Genomic DNA, 14,617 nt, shown 5'->3' with positions numbered 1-14,617 from the left:
ATGGGGTCCGCTTAATACAGATTTAACTGTATGTTACTGCTATTGTACTCATTTCTGAAAAAGATTGATGTTTGATAAAGATTATTTCTTTGACAGCAGACTGAGGCTTAGAGTGTCTAATCAGTTAACTAGGCTGCCAACAGACGTGTTTTGATCTGTTCTAGAAAAATCGGGGGTGGGGGAGTGGGGGAGGAAAGTCGTTCAGCAAAGTACCTGGATCATGTGTAGAGTGCTGTTTTCCTTTAAGTAACTTGCAGTTGAGCCAAAAATCATAAACAATAGCCTCCATTTTTCGCGATACTTCCCAGTTCAGCTGGGAAATAGACCAATCTCAAGCGAAAATATTTGCTAGATTATAAGGTCAGTGTTTTCGCAGTGATGTCTCGACAGCGGGGCCGGTGTTGTTTTGCTCAAAAATACTAAAATAACTGAAAAATAATATTTCAAAGCGTCGACTTGTTTGTTTTGCGATCGTTTCGGACCGGATTTTGCAAGTTGCTTATGAATTCAATTCATTTCAATTTATTCAAACTTTAGTCACCTCATTGTTTTTCAGTTCCCTGGTGTAGTAAGGTAGTCTTTTCAAAAAAACAACAAATTAACCTTGGAAGAAAACACCAACAGTAACAGCAAAAAAACCACTCCACATAGCGAGCTGAGAGGAACGGGTTGAAAAGGCGGGAAAGACAGTTTGAATAAATTTTAAGACGGGATAAAAGAGAAAATCCTTTGATAGACAAGGTTTTGTTCAGGAAAAAATAATAGACACTCCTTTAACGCAATATGACGCGCGACCAATGGAACTGACGTCTAGCCTGGTACTTACGCATGCGCAGTAGTAAGCGTCAGGCCAGCCTCGTGTTTGTCTTCATACAAGCGTCTCTTCCCTTGTGCTCTTATACTGAGAGAAGCAGAGAGCTTGTGAAAAAGACCTTGGCGGATCGAGCTTTCCTTCGGCGCAAAGTCGACAAGAGCAAGAAAACAAGTCATTCCACATCTGAAAAGCGCAAATCCGGCGAGATGGAAGGTAATTCTGAGATTTCGATGCATTACGGCAGTTTTATTTTTAAATCTCAGTCAAACTCTTTATATGAGCGCCTCCATGAATTGTTCTCCCTTGTTGTCTTATATTTCCTACTAGCCTCATACGAGGCCTTATAAAGCCTATAGGACATATGGAAGTGTGCACCACCGAAGTCAGCTCCGAAATTTCTTCGGTTCAATCGACAATTTAAGCTCTGATATCCTCTAGTTTTGTAATATAGACATCTCTACCTCGACTAAACGGCAAAAAATGTCCGCTGCGAGTAATTTCGAAGCGCTTCGCTCGAAGTTTCTTTATTTCAATTCGCGCTAAGAGAATATATAGGGAAGTATAAATTATGCCTCGGGGACCTACTGATCTCTAACACTAACCTAAAGTTTCGATTTTTGCGTCCAAAATATCGCGGCAAAGGGCTTTAATTTTCGCACAAACGATCCTTAAGCTGTCGTTTTGACCTCCAAGTTGCGAAGAGATGATGTTGTTCTTCTTTACTCGAAGCAGCGAAGTCTAAGAAACGATCCGCGGACACAGCGCTTCACAAGTCCAGGTCTCCCAAGAAATCCAAGACTGGCAAAGAAGGCAAAAGAGGGAAAAAAGCATCGAAAGGCGACGGACCACACGTAAAAAGAGCTTCCTCGGCCTACATTCACTTCACGACTGATTTCCGAAAGAAACTCAAAGAGAAATGCGAGAAGAAAGGCGATCCACTACCCAAAGCAAACGAAGTCGCGAAGATGGCGGGTGAAGCGTGGAAGAGTCTCTCGGACGAAGACAAAACGCCATACAACATCAAAGCCCAGGAAGACAAAGATCGCTATATGAGAGAGGTAAGCAAGAATTCTGCGCCAAACCAAGCTGAAATGCGGAGTTAAATTACTCCTTTTTGAGCAGTTCATCATGGCTGCCACTCTCAACCGTTCCGTGTCAGGAGCCAATGTGATGTCACGTGATATTTTTCTCCTGGGGAAGGAAAATTTTGTTTCGAGAGTATTTAAATTATTTCAACCACTGTGATTTTAAAGTCCAAATAAATTTTTATTCAAGTTTATGGGGAAAAATATTTTTGAACTTTCATTTTTCAAAAGAATGCATATTTTTCAAAATCTCTTATATATGCGATTAAAACTAAACTTTATGAAAAAGTACACTGTTTTAAAATTTGATGACTGCGTTGTGTATTTCTCCTCTTAATCTTTCTAAAAAAAAGGGATTTTTGCATTACATGTGAGCTTTGCATGTTGAAAGCAGAAAAAAGGAAATCTTTTTCATGTGCTGTTTTAGTGCTAAAGGACAAACTTGAAAGATGTCTTAAATTAATATAGTTTTTTCAAAAGCTACAGAGAAAACTCTGGGAGGAAGAATAAATTCTTGTTTGAAATTTCACAGTTAAATTCGGGAGATTTTTATGAGGCAATTTTAAAATCTCTGCTCAAGTCAGTTAAAACTATTTAAGTTTATAGACTTTAATTAATATTAAGCTGGCCCATTGATATCAAAAGGAGCTGTGATAAAAATTAACATGAAGAACTTAGAACACATGTACATTGAATGTAATTACAGACAAAAGCACCATTTACGCTGTATTGAAAAAGGATTACTTTTTGCAATCAAACAATGAATTTCAGGAAACAATAGACAAAAAAGCTAAAAACAGTTAATTGATGATTTGAGTTTTGGAGTTAGTTACCATTTCAGATATGTCTAACTCACTGAAAGTTAACTGGAAATTAGCATGGTCACTAGAAAATGTTTTTTACACTCAGGTAATGTACAGTGTACTTCTAGTAGCAATAATTTTCTTCTTTTTCAAATAAATGGTGAATGTTGTAACCAAGGCCTTATACTTTTCCCAGGTTATATAAGACTAACTGATTTACTTCTCTTCACACAGAGTGGAAAACTGGCTAAAGTTGAATCTGATAAGCCAAAGCGTGCTCCTACAGCTTATTTCATATTCCTTGCTGAATTCCGAAAGGAAATGCAAGGTAAAAAAACAGATAGTGATCAGAAAATCCCAGCCCTTGCCGGAGAAAAATGGCGAACCATGACCGACAAAGACAAAGAGAAATACAAGCAGTTGGAAGCGGTCGCTAAGAAGAAGCATGAAGCCGCTATGGAAGAGTGGAGAAAGAAGGTTAGTACAAAGGTGCACTGTGGAAGCAAGCTATTTAAATAACAGGTCTCCCTCTCCAATTGTTAACATTGTTAATTATTTATATGATAGTTTCATCCAGTTGGGAATCTTAAGTGTTGCATTAACAGACTCAACACTATCTCTAGCACTAGTTAAGATTGTCCGATAGTTGAAAATATACACGTACACTAGCATGGCTGAACATGAATGTTTTAGCTTTACCCTCAGACCAGCTCAATCATGGATTTACCAACCTGAAACTTTTCTAACTAGCCCAACAACAGTGATACACAGCTGTATGCTGTAGCTATGAATATACTAAACTGGCTCAAAAACAAGTCCAGCCATCTTTTCTGGGCTGGTCACCTTCAAAGTTACCCAAAGTCTTTATTTTCTAGTGAAATTTCAGCCAGTGATCAGTGAGCTATCTTTAAACTGGTGATATTTGCTGGTAGCCAGGTCTTAGTTATATCCCTGCAAAAATTACAGTCTAAATTAATCAAGTGATTATTTAAACTAGTCTTTGTTTTTGCCCTTTGGGAAAGCAAAAAACAAAATCCACTGGTTTGGTGTGAAGATCCCTTAGATAGCCCTGCTCTCCCGGATAATTAATGCAGGCTGGAGCCAAGCAACATTTGTTTACGTCAGCTGAAACTAAAATTCACTTGGGCTCTATGCAGAGATGATTTCAGCCTATAACTCTTCAGGGGACCAAAGATTCCATTCACACTACTGATGCTATGTTGTTGCTTGTGTTTTTCCCTTTAGACTAACAATGTTTCCTGTAACTGAGAATAATATTACCTGACCTCAGAATGCTAACGAAATGGATACTATAAATTTCCCCTGTATTTTTCCATCACACTGTACATAGACTTTAATTTGTTTGGAGCATTTCAAAGAATTAGTAATTACGCATTTTTGTTTGTGTGTTTTATATAGCACTGTCTTAAGTAAAGTAATTTTCCCAATGAATTTGATGCTCTGTAAAATATTCCCTTTAAAAACGACCTGAAAGTACAGGCTGTAACAGATTGTTTACTGCAGTAAGGTTAAAAAATGCCAAATGGGGTTATAGTAAACTAAGAGGGCAACAAGGAGAGTAACACCTAGAGACTGTGCCTCCAATGTAACCTTTTTAAAATAATTATCTTTGTGTAAGTGTGTTTGTAAATTGCAACTGTATCTGTACATGTAAGTCTAAGATTTAGAAATCATCTTTATTATATGGCTGTGTCTCACAAGGACTGGGAACTACCGAATTGACAAATTTGATTAGCTGAAATTGATATTGCGAGCGGTCTAGACTTTGCCGTCTAGTTCGGTAATGTTTTGGGGTGAAAAAGTTGCAAACTAAAATGCAAAAATATTGACTACCGGTATTTTCTTGTGTCGATATTTATTTATGGAAGTGCCAAAAAGCCTGATGAGAAAAAAAGTAAAGAGGACAAGCAAACTTTAGCAGAATTAAGTTCATCTCATCATTGTTCGCAAGCAAAATGTCAGCTAGTACAAACCAGTCACATTAAACAAATTAAATTGTTCTTGTTTGCCATATAATGACCATCTTATTAAGCGAGCTTAGTCGGTCTGTATGGGAGAATCTTGACCTCTGCCGTGTGTACAGACCTCACTGCATTCGGTCTGTACTCACAACCTCGGTCAAGATTCTCCCATACAGATCTCCTGCTCGGTAAATAAGTCCTAAGTAAGAAATAAATAACTGAAATTGGTTAATTTTTTTTAACACAAGTGATCGCATTTTCCCACTTCCTGTTTACAGATTGTTATCTTATTATCTTAGTGATTTTCTTCGTTGTTGGTGAAGTTAACATGTTACAATATGCCTTGCCTTCTTACTGTAGAATGCTGGAAAAGAACAGGCTCAGCCAAAGGCAAAACCAGAGAAAAAGAAGCCACCACCCAAAAAGGAGCCCAAGCCATCAGAATCGGAAGAAGAGGATGACGATGATGAAGATGACGATGATGACGAAGAAGAGGAAGAGGAAGTTGAGGATGATGATGATGGTATGTTAATGTTAGTGCTTGCTGGTAAATTTAACTCCGGTCAAGTTTCAGAGTACGGTAGAGACCTCAATTTTTTTAATCTCTCGATAACTGGAACCAAACGTCATTTCCCTTCCCTCAGTTGAACACCTGATTTTCCAAACATGTTTTTGTTTCCCTTGGACGTTAAAAAAGTCAGGGTTTCCACAGTAGTTGTAATTAAGGATGTCACCAAAAGTCCACTTTAAACAGCAGCTTGAGCTTCATTCTTTTAATTACAGATTACGTAGATGTTCTCCTTTTGAATTAAACAAATCTGAAGAGAAACCACTTAAACAACATGTTGGTCTTGATTCTGGTTTTGTTTCTTTTTAGAATCGCTGAAGTGTTTAGTGTGGAATATATTACTTGCAAAAACCTGGTGTACATGTCAAAGACAACTGCTCCATTCCAAAAACTTCAATCAAATTTGACATACTATGTATATCAATCACTCATATTGTTGTGTTGAATTTTTAGCACATATCTTGCATCTTTATAGACCGTAATATTTTCTTCCTTGAGTTACGAAGGAAAAGAATTAGAACAGAGAACATGAGGGTATTAACTTGATATATACAGTTGTATACAGTTACACCAGTGTTATTTGAATTCCATGATATCTTACATGTATCTTACTTTGTAAACTGGGTTATTTTTAGGCGGAGACGATGACGAAGACGACGACGATGATGATGATGATGACGATGATGAGTGAAAAACCTCGCATTCCACTTGCATTCTTAAAAAAGAGAGCCATTCCCATTGAATTTCACTTAACTGCTCATTCACATTACCTTTTTTCAGTTTTGTTTTCCTGATTTCAAATTCTGACAAAATGTGTTCATCACTATATCATTAATGTATTGAAGATATTTGTAATGTCACCACATTTCACTTACGCTTCCTCTGCATACCTGCAGCTTGTGTTCTGAATATCTTTTCCTTTATTTTGCCTTTTTGCAGTCATAGCAGTGACTAGTCCATTTAAGTCATTATTTTATAGTTTGGAGGTAGGGAAAGTACAGAGTTCCTACTATCTTTCTGAAGGCTCTGCAAAATTAGTTTGCGTGGATCCCATTTGTTCATTAACAGCTTAGGGAGTTTAACTTTTGTAGACACGAGTGTGAACGTGTTGCAGTTGTGTTGGTCTTAAAGGCCTGTTTATTTTACCTTTAGACAGACATGCTTTTGTTAAATAGTATTAAATAACATCCCTCTTGGTAGCTATTTATTCTGATTTAGTCAGGTCTGTATAATCAAAAAACATTTTTTTGTGTGTTTACCAGTACCAGTGCCAACAGAACATTTTCAAAGCTAGTATCTTTTGATGGTCTATTCAGACAGGTTTGGGCATGTGTTGAACTTCCTTGTAATCAGGGGGCGACATGTATTTTTTGTTGCATAACATAATTGTCTATCTTTATTCAAAGTTCTTTGACAGACAGTGAATTTTCAGGGGTTTTTTTGGTGAATAGTGAGTCTTTATCACTTGTTCCAGATCAAAATGTAAACTTCTAATGTGGTTAATTACTTGGAAGCATCTCATATAATGCTGGATGTCCAGGCCTTTTGGCTAAGATCAAGTGTAGTAATTTCACCAAAATTGTACTTTACTGAGAGATTGTGAGTATGTGTTAGAGAAAAGCTCATGAAAAGTGACCATCGTTATCTCATGTGACCATGAGTTTACAGGTGACATGAGCCCCTTTTTTCTCCCTACTTGCCTTCTGTTGGCACACTTTGTAAACAAGGACCGAGTTTTTTTAGTTTGTATATGTATATGTTTTAAATAAAGCTGTTGTTTTCCAGCGGTTGTTCCCATATTTATTTTGCTTGTAATTAGGCATTCCATTAAAGTCATCATGAATAGGCCAGTTTCCTATTCTCAGTATTGGGCTGGAACTAGCTTGCAACTGAGGCTAATGCCGGGAGTCTTTTCAAATGCAAATGACATTCATCTCTTTTTAATGATATTCCTCTGCATTGAGCCTCCATAGCAAACTAGTTCCAGTCTAATGCTGAGAATACGAAAATGGCCTAGTTTGCAGTCACTGTGGTAAAAAACCTTAGCTGAAACTGTCAGTAATTGACTGTCTTGAATAATTTATTGTCCCCTATCCTTAGGGATCGGCATAAGCAAGTTTGTTTATTTCGCCAATAGTGCCAAGACAGGATTATGGATTGCCTGCCAGCCAAGTGACAGCATATACACTGGCCCATAAATGCATTATCTGATTTGTATTTCTTCTGTAAAATTGGGGTGGGGGTAGGGAGAAGGCAGTTGAGTCCCTTGAGTAGCACTAAAACATTTGTGAACAAGGCTAATTAAGGGTGCCATGGTCTAATTTGCTCCATAACAAGCACGCTGAAGCTCACAAAAGTGCTTATCTGCAACTGAGCAGCCTAGCCATTATTGACAGAAAATTTAACACAAATCAAGCCAAACATTGCAACATGCTAACTATATACCAACTTTGTTGAGACTTGACTTTCATGGTATTTTATCCAAAATAAATTACGTTGAGTATTTATTGAAAAATGTAATTAACTTTAGATTCTTGAACAGACAAAGCTATATTTAATGCTGCCCAGGCATTTTTCTACATGTTTACCTAAACACTAGTATTCCAATACTTCTTGTTCTGGAAACGTGTCACGGTACTGTAACCTGCTTTCTGAATGTCAACATTGTCTCTTCAAAAATGGTTTTTCCCTTTTATAATGCAACCATACCATCACCAGAAGAATAGATATTTGAAATTTTTATGTACAAGTTTCTTCCTGTAATTTTGGTAAACCGAATCATTTCAAGCACTTTTTAAAAATAAATGTTACAAAACGATTGTAGTGAATACGTTAAAAAACCCGCTATTCTCTAACAAGAACGATTCTCTCATCAAAACAAAAACCCGGCTATGCTCAAAAGAAAACAAAAGAACTTAATTAATGAACACCTCTTTGTCTTTTTGCACTCAGTAGTTTAAATCTCACAGCTAAAATTAGACTGTTTTCAGCTCTTTCTTCAAACAAAACAGAGCCTACAGGGTAATATGATATCGGCTCCTCGTTTGCTTCTGTTACGAACCATTAGACCTCACAATGAACTTGCGTGCTTTATCCCAACTCAATAAAAATAACTTTAAAGTTAGTTATAATCTGAGGTTATTGAGTACCTGAAAAGCCAGTTGAATGCGGTGCATGGATTTATTGGATTCGAACCCGAAACCAATAAATAGCCCGCACGCGATATCAGGACGTGACATCTTCCTCGAGTGTCACATGATTTGTGATGGACGCTGACAGCGAATTATCCGAAAATAGAAACAATGGACAAAGTAATAACAGATGAGTAAGGGGCTTCCACAGAGACTCGAGGGAAATCTCGAATTCTTCGTGGATATCAAAAGTTTTTTTAGCAAAGGGAGTTTAGCGGGCCTTGAAATACAATAAAAGTTATTCGAAAGATTTCGACATAGATGAATTTATCGTGAGTGCGGAAAGCCATCAAGCGCATCACTGCACTTTCGGTTTCTCAGGATTTTTATAAGCAAGGTATTTTCGAAGGACGAACACTGAGAAATCGGACATTTTTAACCTTCTGCCGCCTGTATAGCGATCGCAGACTTCAAGAATTTTAAGTGTTGGGAATATTCGGAAGGCTTGTATCCAATCTGATCGTTTTCTGAACAAAACAATGTCCTATTTACATCGTTTTGTCAAACACATGGTGAAATCAGGTGACTTACTTGCATCTTGATGCTGAATAATTCAACAGAGACATTTCTAAACAAACACCCATAAATCCTCAGTTCCTTGCTTTTGACTTCCCATAGCCTTACGAACAGGAAAACATATACATAAATATCGCTAAGATATCCTATATTGGTGTTTTTTTGAAACGCGCAAATATATCCTCAGATAGAAAACAAAAGGTTAATAAAGCTGTTTCAATGTTTTAGACTCCAATTTTATTCTTGCTGTGAACAGCAAACTGTACAGACTTTACAAAATTCTATACAGTTAAAAATACAGGTCATAGCTCTTATCTTACAAAAGTTCCCAGCAAAAGAAAATTATTAAAGCCGAGCTCTGTGCCTCTGTCTTTATACACCAACACAACGCGAGTGAATATTCGATAGAACGAGAAATTTACATATCTTTGAATACCAGAAATTTATATATGCACACAATAATTTTGCTCTAGAGTTTCTTTTTTTTTACCCTAACACGGAATACACGACGAAACTGGAAAGCTGACCACATCTTTAGTGCAATTTAGGAGATTCATGCTACTTCTCTTTCTTCTTTCTTGATTCATGGAATTCAGTGCTTCTTTCGACGGCTTGTTTGTGTTTTCTTGCGAAACCATTGACTCGTCTAGGTCGCAAATGGATCCATTTTCACCAATTCGAAACGCCACCGATTTCGGGTCGATCCATAGCGTCAGCTCTTCAGGAAGCGATAGATCTTTGTTTAGAAGACCGCTCGCTTGGGCTGCTTCAGCGATGACAGGATCCAACGAATGGTTGATTCTAATACAGCGAAAACCACTTCCTAACAAAGGATTCTGAGGGTGCCAGTGATGTTTGTATCGCGCACATAAAATCTCCTTCATCTTCTTATGAAAAATCTCTAGCTGCTTGTCCGATAGCCTTCCATTACCTCTTAACATCTTGGTAACAAATCTACAAGCCATTTCCACTTCAGCCTTCATGTTTTACGACTATCTTGAGAAACTGACTATTTATCGTTGAGCGCCCAGAGTTTATAGTTTCGTTTTCGTTCGTTTGGTATTGTTCCAAATCGCAGTGTTTCTCTCAATAAAGTTACTTTCTCAGGAGTCCCAACCCAAAGTCTTACTAGCAAATTACCATCTACCACCAGCCACAAAAGCTCCTTCTTCAATCTCGTTCTTCTCCAAGCTTTCTTCCAGCTATTTATCGCATGAAAACTTTTGCGGAAATAATAACCTTGCGTCTGGTAAAAAACCCACACCGTGACGTCATATCAGCGACCAATCACCAGCGAGAATATTACAAAAGGCTCGAGTCAGGTTGCTAAGCGAAAGGTCGAAATGTGAATCGCCTTTTGTTGTAGGAAACAGCTTGTCTGTTTCCCGTCAAGAGCGCAAGCTGAAGCGCGCAAAAAAAAAAGTGGGCATTCTTCACATCTAGCTTTGTTTCGTAGCAATTATGTTCAGTTTTTGTTATTTGCGTTGTGGATTGACTTAAATCGTCTTATATTGGGGAGGTAAATTGGGGTTTTGTGTTCGGACGTGATCGAGCTTGTTATGAAAAAATCGATTCTAATTCATGCGTGACGTAGCAAATAAAAACAGATGAAGATTTAGATAATTTAAAACGGAACGCCATATTCGTTCATTGTTTAATTGTTCCCTCTTTCTCTTACTTGGTCGCTCTACACAATTAGCAATTCTTTTTTGTTCTTTAAATAATGCTGAAGCAGTAAAGTCAATCCACATATGCGTGTAAAAAAAAAAAAACCCTCGACTCTCATCATCGCTTTTGAAAATGAAAGTGAAAGGAAACACCGCATTTGTTGAATTATTCATGTCATATCCGTTTGACATGCTTATATACACTCTTCACTCATGAAACGACCCACGATTCCTAATTTCCTTTGTGTGTGTGTGTGTGGACTTCCTTCTTCAAGGATTTTTACATAAAAAGCTTTACAAATGGCCTGGCGCCAACCAACAACTGAACAAAGCACATCAGGATTTGAGGCTTTGTTTCGCCACACAAAAACGTTCGAAAAAAACATCGACAAACTATCGGAAAGGCAAAGAGGAAAACAAAATATGCTGGTATTGTACTTAAAGGGCTTAATGCTGTCACTGGCACTTTCGAACCATTGATCACGCATGACTGAACCCGATTAAAAATATTGCGAAAAGAAAGCCATTATCGCTCCTGCGACAACTCAAATACTATTAGCAAGCAATTGGGCCATGGTGGAGTGTAGAATATATTAAACAACATATATTGCTATCCGATCGTTCATCCAAATAACTTTTCCTTTGTACGTCCGATGATAAGAGTACAGACACTTGTAAATTAGTCGTAACCTCTAACCCTGCTTCAGTCAAAAGGTTTCTTGTTTCGTGATATAATCGCTAATAGTGATTTTTATGTGTCAAACGTTGTTGCAAATAATCTTTAAAAGATACACTTTCTAACGAAAAGGAAGGCGTGATTTACGTTAGAGACTTCTACTGCACGTACAAAGTATGCCACTTGCGGCACTCCGCTGGAAAGATCATTCATGTCTCGAATAACAGCGGGGTACAAGTTATTGGCCATTGGCCCCCGGTGTTCCATTTTATAACAACTCAAATGGATGATCATAAACAAACTAGATTGCAAGGTTAAATTACCCGAGATGCCAGTTTTCTAAAGAAACATTTTTGAAAGCGTAATTCAAACAGAGATATAAACAAAGTTCAACAGATTTTATTGCTGTCTCCTTTGTTCTAAAAAAAACACAAAATAATCGTCTCACACCTTATTCAAACGAAAGCACGTTTCTAGTGAGAATTTGCCCAAGCGCAACAGATGGCATAAAGAATGGCATTTCTGCTGGCCCTTGATCATTGTCATGGATTTACGAGGATTTAGTAATAATTGATAATTTCGGTTTATTTGCGCGAATACTAGGCTAGATTGTGCCAGAGGCTGCTAATCGAGCCTAGCCGAACACTTAAGGAGTCCTAGAGCCTTTTTCATTGGCCTCAAGCTTTAAAATGGGAAAAAAGGAAAAATATATATCATTTTAATACCGAGCAGCGAGAAATGTAAAAGTATAATAATAAATTGTACAACAGTCTTTTTATCATTTAATGGCCAATTTTATGCAACAGTCTGTTCTCTTTAAATAACATTACAGTCAGCTGTCTCTATCGTCCCTTGTCGAACAAAACATTGTTGCAAAGGGTTTTTTTTTTCACTTTTTATTTTAACCCAATTAAATCAGATGGTCGACAAGCAACTCGGATCCAATAATTTTAAATGAAGACAAATTACGGGTACGGATGTAAGCCAACTCAAAAGAAAACCATTTGAATGAACATAAATACATTAAACTGAACTTTCTAACGGCTTCTCTGAAATCCACTTCCATATAGTCCTCTTTTATCCGGTTTACTGTATAGCGGTTCAGTATGTATTCGCCAATTTGTATGATTCAACTGTATGCTTACATGGTTTAGTTTAATAGAGCGGAGAACATTATGTAGAGCGTGTAATTTATAGTGGTATCTTTAAATTATTAATACTATCGTATATTCTGCGAAGTCACAGTTTCTCGGACAAAACATCAAAACCTTGACTTATCTGAGTCAGAAGGTGTTAGCCGAGTTAGCGGTTTGAAATCTGGGACTGACTGCGGTGCCTTGAGAATTAGTCCGTGCCACTACTAAATCTGTTTTGCAGCAATCTTGTTTCTTAACCAAAATATTCCACGTTCTATATCGTGTCATTTTCCGTGTAGCAGGTTCGTCTCCTCTCGGCCGAGCGAAAAACAACTCTGTGTAAGAGGGTGAGATTGTCACCAAGGCTATCATCATTTACTAGCTCACAAGAGTTTTTTCGGCTATTTTCAGTTACGCTTGTTTTCCGTTTTGTTGTTTTTATTTTCTAGTGTTATTATTCTAGGCCTTATACCAGGTGTTCTAACTTAATTTTAGTGAACTTGTAACCAAATTTCGTTTGTCCAACTCCTCCGCTTGTTTATTTATGGCCAAGAAACGACGTAAAATGTTATGGATCATTTTACCGCAAGAAAACTGTCGCAGTATAATCAACACTCCTTTTGTTTCTTTATTGAAAGAAGTATGTAATTTCAATTTAGTGCCCCTTATATTGGCAGAAAGACAAATTTAGTCTGCACGGTATATTGCAAGCCAGTGCAATACAACTACCGACATACACCTTGTTGCTATTGTGTTATTTTCGTAATGTACACACACACGCACATGGATTCTCGGTGAAAACTGAGCCTTTGACCTGACACTGTTAATGTTGTTGTTGTGTTTGGTTGAACTCGCTGCGATTTCTATGGTCACATTTTTTTTAAACGCATACTGATGCGTCGCAACGCTATAAGCCATAAGTGTCAGTTATCTGGTTTTATTTCACACCTTGTTCTACAAAAGGGTCCCGAGGCCATTACAAGTACCCCACGTTCAGTTCTGATACCAAGCACCGAAAACTCTGGTCAACGGCTTGAAATAAATGCGCAGAGGTGCTGGAAGAAAGACAAAAATAAAACCCTTTCAAAACAGTTGTGTATTTTCTTGCTATTTAAAAACGACTTCTTTTAGAAATAACTTGAACTCCTAGAAATTAAATAAAGGTATGTGAATATATAGTTCAGAGAGTTTGAACGAGGGTAACCGTAATGTAATTACTCTCGCACTACTTCTCTCCGTTCAGGAGAGCAAAGGGATACCTACGTATTGCTGGGGCAACATGACAGAATAGAGTAAGCTGTGATGGACTAATATCCCATCCAGATGGGAGTGGCAATGCTCGCCTCGTTGCTTAATTAATGCTTTAGAAACTCCAGCCGTTACTGTAAGCGCTGCGTATGCTAAATGGCTTTCTTGTTTTGGTTTTAATCAAGTCCTACATTTAAATCCTACCTTTATAAGTGTACTCATCGTAGATAAATTATTGATTTATTAAGAAAAGCTAATTTTCGGTAAGGATAGAAAAATGCCTGTGAGTGAAAAGTGGAACGCTCTGCATCTATTTTAGTCTTTCGCTGACCACACTGTTTTGAAATCTGGTTCTGAGCCAGAATATTCTGTGTTCAATGTTGTTCTATTTCCTGTCGCGTCGTTTCTCAGCGTGGTTTTGTTTCGACTTCGCTTGAGGGTGTGTGTTTGCAGCAGAACTGTAAACCAGTCGAATTATGACAACCGCCGGCACAACTAGATGTGTACTTTTCCGGCTGTATTAATATTTTAATTTGAATTCAAAGAATTCTTTCCTCCGCGGAAACAGTCCAAACAGTGACATTTTCCCCGGTTTATCGATATTGCAAAACTAACCATACCTGTTTTGGAAAGATAAAGATATTAAACATTGTATTATTGAGTGAATTTATTTTTGCAGAAGCGCAACATTTCAAGTTCACACAGTGACTTACTTTGTCGACGCTAGATTCCGTAACAAATCGATGCTTCTCAAGTTTGAGTAAGAATTAATTTTACAGTTATATATATCGCAGCCAGAAGTACTCTAGGGTGTACTAAAAACTTTGTTTCAGCCATTGTATGGCATGGATACAAAATGATTTTAGTTCGCTGCTTCCATTCGTCATCAGTGATATGACTGAGTTATATTGCATGCTAGACAGAAAGTCGG

General features: G+C 37.5%; 2 protein-coding genes across 3 annotated transcripts; one reads left to right on the top strand and one right to left on the bottom strand.

Annotated features, from left to right (window-relative positions):
• The first annotated feature begins 813 nt into the window (after nt 1-813).
• On the top strand, nt 814-7,036 carry LOC110048435 (uncharacterized). 2 transcript variants are annotated; one of them, XM_020754234.2, is made up of 5 exons: nt 814-1,027; nt 1,547-1,872; nt 2,937-3,179; nt 5,045-5,207; nt 5,888-7,036. In XM_020754234.2, the coding sequence occupies exons 1-5, from the start codon at nt 829-831 to the stop codon at nt 5,941-5,943; spliced, it is 987 nt and encodes a 328-aa protein (XP_020609893.2). In that variant the 5' UTR covers nt 814-828; the 3' UTR covers nt 5,944-7,036. The 2 variants fall into 2 exon arrangements, with proteins under 2 accessions (XP_020609893.2, XP_020609892.2); XM_020754233.2 differs by having other exon boundaries at nt 1,544-1,872.
• Nucleotides 7,037-9,173: 2,137 nt separating this feature from the next.
• LOC110048437 (protein BTG1-like) lies at nt 9,174-10,230 on the bottom strand. The gene has a single exon (XM_020754236.2). The coding sequence runs from the start codon at nt 9,940-9,942 to the stop codon at nt 9,451-9,453; it is 492 nt and encodes a 163-aa protein (XP_020609895.1). The 5' UTR covers nt 9,943-10,230; the 3' UTR covers nt 9,174-9,450.
• Between the last annotated feature and the right edge of the window lie 4,387 nt (nt 10,231-14,617).

The sequence above is a fragment of the Orbicella faveolata genome, unplaced genomic scaffold (genome assembly GCF_042242905.1).
Source record: "Orbicella faveolata isolate gen_17 unplaced genomic scaffold, um_ofav_v1 contig_35, whole genome shotgun sequence".
NCBI lineage: Eukaryota > Metazoa > Cnidaria > Anthozoa > Scleractinia > Merulinidae > Orbicella > Orbicella faveolata.
The sequence above is the reverse complement of the archived record's forward strand: the minus strand, read 5'-3'. Positions and strand labels throughout refer to the sequence as shown.